This window comes from Bison bison, unplaced genomic scaffold (assembly GCF_000754665.1).
Source record: "Bison bison bison isolate TAMUID 2011002044 unplaced genomic scaffold, Bison_UMD1.0 scf7180017864283, whole genome shotgun sequence".
Classification (NCBI taxonomy): Eukaryota; Metazoa; Chordata; class Mammalia; order Artiodactyla; family Bovidae; genus Bison; species Bison bison.
In genome coordinates, this window is record NW_011494855.1 from 1,544,225 (window position 1) to 1,548,654 (window position 4,430).

Sequence of the window (4,430 nt, forward strand, 5' to 3'; positions counted from 1 at the left end):
TAAAGCTGAAACTCCAGTACTTTGGCCACCTCATGCTAAGAGTTGACTCATTGGAAAAGACTCTGATACTGGGAGGGATTGGGGGCAGAAGGAGAAGGGGACGACAGAGGATGAGATGGCTGGATGGCATCACTGACTCGATGGATGTGAGTCTCAGTGAACTCTGGGAGTTGGTGATGGACAGGGAGGCCTAGCGTGCTGCGATTCATGGGGTCGCAAAGAGTCGGACACGACTGAGCGACTGAACTGAACTGAACTGAGTGTTTCAGTTGGTAAAGAATCTGCCTGCAGTGCAGGAGACCAGGGTTCATTCCTGGGTCGGGAAGATCCCCTAGAGAAGGAAATGGCAACCCACTCCAGTACTCTTGCCTGGAGAATTCCATGGACAGAGGAACCAGGCAGGGAATCTTTGTGTCCATGGGCTCACAGAGCCTGACATTTTACCCTGAGAGGAGTCCCTTTCATGATTAACTATTAAGGAGGGGTTATGTGCTGGCTCAGGCAGAAGGTGGGGCAAAGTTCAAGCTACTGGAAGAAAGAGTCTTACCCAGAAGGCATTTTATTCAAACTGCTCAGTGTAAACAAAGTAGTTCAACAAATTTTTAATAGGCAAAGAGTGGGAATTTAGAGAATGTGTGTCAGGGCCTTGTTAAAGATGAACAAGAGGGACATCCATGGGTATAATCTAAGTAATATAATGGAAGGATTCTTCTTTATATTACATTTTCCTGAAACAAAGGGATAAGTAGGTTTCTTAACCTTCATTGTTTTCTAGGAACCCTGGAAAACAAGGCTGTTTTACAGGGCTTATGTAAAATTCAACATTGTCAAGTGTAACAAATAACACAGGGTAATATTGTAGAAAGATATTAAACTCAAATCAATGTCAAGAAAGACTTCTTGAAGGAAAAGACTGAGTCAGCAGAATACTAAGATAATGAGACAAGAAATTGAGAAGTACAGTCAAGAAACGGGAATGGCATGCAAAAAGCATGGAGGTTTATCAGGCCATTTTCAGAAATATAAGTGGATGGATTTTGCCAGAATGGACGGTACTATATGTTGTGTGAAGGAAGATAATACTGTGAAGGTAAGAAGGGACTAGATCAAGGATTTTGTATGCCAAGTCAAGAAATATGTAATTCATCTTTCAATACTAAATCAGTGAAATATATTAAGCAAAAATGCCGTATGATCAGTTTTGCATTTTGAAAATCATACTGCAATAGTGCATATTATGATATGGAAGGAGTAGGGAATATGGATTATTTCTGCTATCAGGACATTTTTAGTAGATTAAAGAAGTGATAAAGAGATTCAAAAAAACAATGGTGGAGAATAGAAGAAGAGAGAGAAATCAGATATTTGGGATATTGAATATACTGGAGCTAGCAACATTTGGATATGAAGAAGTAAGAGAAAAAGAGAGCCTGGGATGGTTCAGGGTTTCTGGATTAGGTTTGTATGGGCAGTACTACCATTCACTAATAGCATGTGAGAAAGCAAGTTAGGGAGGAGGATTCATATTTGGGCAAGTTGAGTTTATAGGCATATCTCATTTTATTGTGCTTTTTTATCACAAATTGATATTGGTGGCAATCCTGCATGGAACAAGTAATAAGTGCCATTTTTTGGGGGTGGCCAGCATTTACTCACTTCATGTCTCTGTGTTGTGTTCTGGTAATTCTCACAATGTTTCAAAATTTTTTGTAGTTATATTTCATTATCATATATTTATGAAAATATAGGAGTCTGTGTTTCCAAAATCTAAAAATATATAGGACCAATATCTTAGAGATAATTTTTTTAAAGATAATATAGAAGTCTTTCCCCCAGGGAATGTACTGTCTTACTGTAAAGTATCTAGTTAAGATGCAACAAAATTTTGAACTGCTGCAAGTTGTTATAAATCCAACATATATCAGTTTCATCTGTGATGATTCACAGAATACTTTTAAGGGTCTTTGGATATCTATTCATTCCCCTACCTTTCAGAGATCAACATGATTATGGGAAAAATTTTATACCTATGATAGCAGATAGAAGAATCTAGAATGGAAAAAGTTATCCTCATTGATCTTGAATTTTGTGTAAAGATTTGAAATTATTTTGTGCTACTAATTCTTGATCTTATAATCTAATAAAAATAGATTTGAAAAATGTATGTGTTACTTAAGTATTATGTGTATAAGACACCTGTGAATGTTTTAATAGTTTATACCATCAGACTAGCAACTTAAAATATCTTTTGGAAATACTTTCATGAAATATGAATATTAAGTAATTTTCTTTATACAGGGATCAACCTATGAAGATGAAATTGATAATATCAAATACATTATTTCAAAAATTAATGAAATTCTGGCTCATAACTCACCAGTTTTGATTATTCAAAGATGGACACGTGGTTTCTTAGTTCGGAAAAAAATGAGGTATGTTTTATTTTATTCACTATTTAAATATTAAAAGATAATTGACAAAAGTCATTTCTGTAATAATATGCATTTTTGTATTCCCTATCAACCTGGTACTTTATAGACTATTTAAAATAACTTTGAGAAAAACATCACAGACTCTCTTTTTTTCTTTTAAAATGGCCATATAAATAACTAGTCAATAATGTTTTTATTAATCTTGAGTAATTCTGATAGTGTTTTAAATTAAACTTAAAAGCATTAGTATAAAATGTAAATTAAATTTCTCTATGTAATGGGACATAATGGAAATATAAGCCGTGTACAATATAAGAAAAAAGTACAAACTGTTAATGTATGAGGATTTTGTATTTGTTTGGATATGAAGATAGTTTTGCCAAAACATCTGCTACCACCTTAATCTACATTATCCTTTGATTAATACTTTTTCCTCTCTCTTTGTTCTGTGCATCCCTTTTCAGTCGCAGACATTTTACAAATACAGGAAAATTTTTCCTATAAGAGAGAGGGAAGATAGGATACTGTGTCATCAGTGTATTTGTGTTAGTCATGCAAAACACTAAACACATGAAAAAGAAATGAGCTTTCTCCTAAAGCTTATTTTCAGATGCTAAATGGTAGAGTTCATAAGATAGAAACAGAACATGGCCCTGAAATACAGGTAGGATTAAATAGATCTGGAGTTGGGAAACAGACATTCCTTGAGAAAGAAAGATTAGGAAGTTTCACTGAAATGGCATTCACCATTCTGTGGTAAGGCAGAGACAGTGTTGTCTTGTGTTAGCCTGCATGTACTACATCATAGATGGCAATAGCCCTGATAGAGACCAGTATGAAAGGCAAAACTGAACATAATACAGTGCCTGAAACTTCTGACGATGAGATTCCATATACTTCTCTAACAAAGGCCAAACTGTGGGAGAGACTGGGCTTATGAATGAAGAAAAGTAAAGTGATTTGGAGTAAAAGATGTGAAAAAAATCAGGCAGTTGCTAACACGTACATATTTATTTAAAATATTTTTTCTATCTCATATGTTTCCGTTAAATTGTATGTATTTTATGTGAAATAAACATCTAATTAAATGGATCTGTCTTTAATTTATGCCCCTGGGATTGAGTTTTTCTCTCTTAGAATCAAGGTTTCCTTTGATATTCATGTACCATGAGATAATAACCTTCTACATGGAAACAATCTGAAAATTCAGCAGACAAGAAGAGAGCCTGAATTAGCTTTGTGGGGAGAAATGTCAGTAGTAAAAATATATCACAGTGCTTCATGACAGGCTGATTTTAATTCTTTTTCTTTTTAAAATGCTGTTCCATTAGGTGTATCACTTACCTACTCTGGGCCTGAGTTTCCTGATACATTAGTAATAAATGGTAGAGAGCAGGGGCTAATAGCAGTACTTAATTTTCTACTTGCTTGTGAGAATTGAAGTCATGAATATAACCCACATAGTATCTGGCAAATGCGAATATTCCATTCTTAATAGCTGATATTTTTTAATATTATTATTATTGTTGTTGTTCTACCTCATATTCTCTGTGCTATTTGTTTGCATAGGAAACAATTTTTCCTTGAATTTCTTGCTCCCTTCCAATTACATTTACTACAGCATTCACAGACTAATCTTTCAAAATTACAAATCAAATCTTACTCACCAACTTAAAATCTTCTGGTTGCTCCTAATTTGATTAGGGCAAAGTATTGGGATATTGGCCCCTACAATGTACATCACATACTTGAATTATCAACATTTGCAATACTGTATTGAAGTTGTCTGTATAATTATCTATATCTTATATCTACAAACATGTTCAGTTCAGTTCAGTTGCTAAGTCATTTCCGACTCTTTGCGACCTCATGAATCACAGCACGCCAGGCCTCCCTGTCCATCACCAACTCCTGGAGTTCATTCAAACTCATGTCCATCGAGTCAGTGATGCCATCCAGCCATCTCATCCTCTGTTGTCCCCTTTTCCTCCTGCCCCC

At 35.1% G+C, this 4,430-nt stretch overlaps 1 protein-coding gene across 1 annotated transcript in view; it reads left to right on the forward strand.

The window, feature by feature from the left end:
• LRRIQ3 (leucine-rich repeats and IQ motif containing 3) overlaps positions 1-4,430 on the forward strand; it is a 199,693-nt gene that overhangs the window by 33,431 nt on the left and 161,832 nt on the right. Inside the window, exon 4 of the mRNA XM_010849437.1 lies at positions 2,299-2,432. Within this exon, the coding sequence (XP_010847739.1) occupies positions 2,299-2,432 (134 nt within the window). The remainder of the gene's footprint in view (positions 1-2,298; positions 2,433-4,430) is intronic.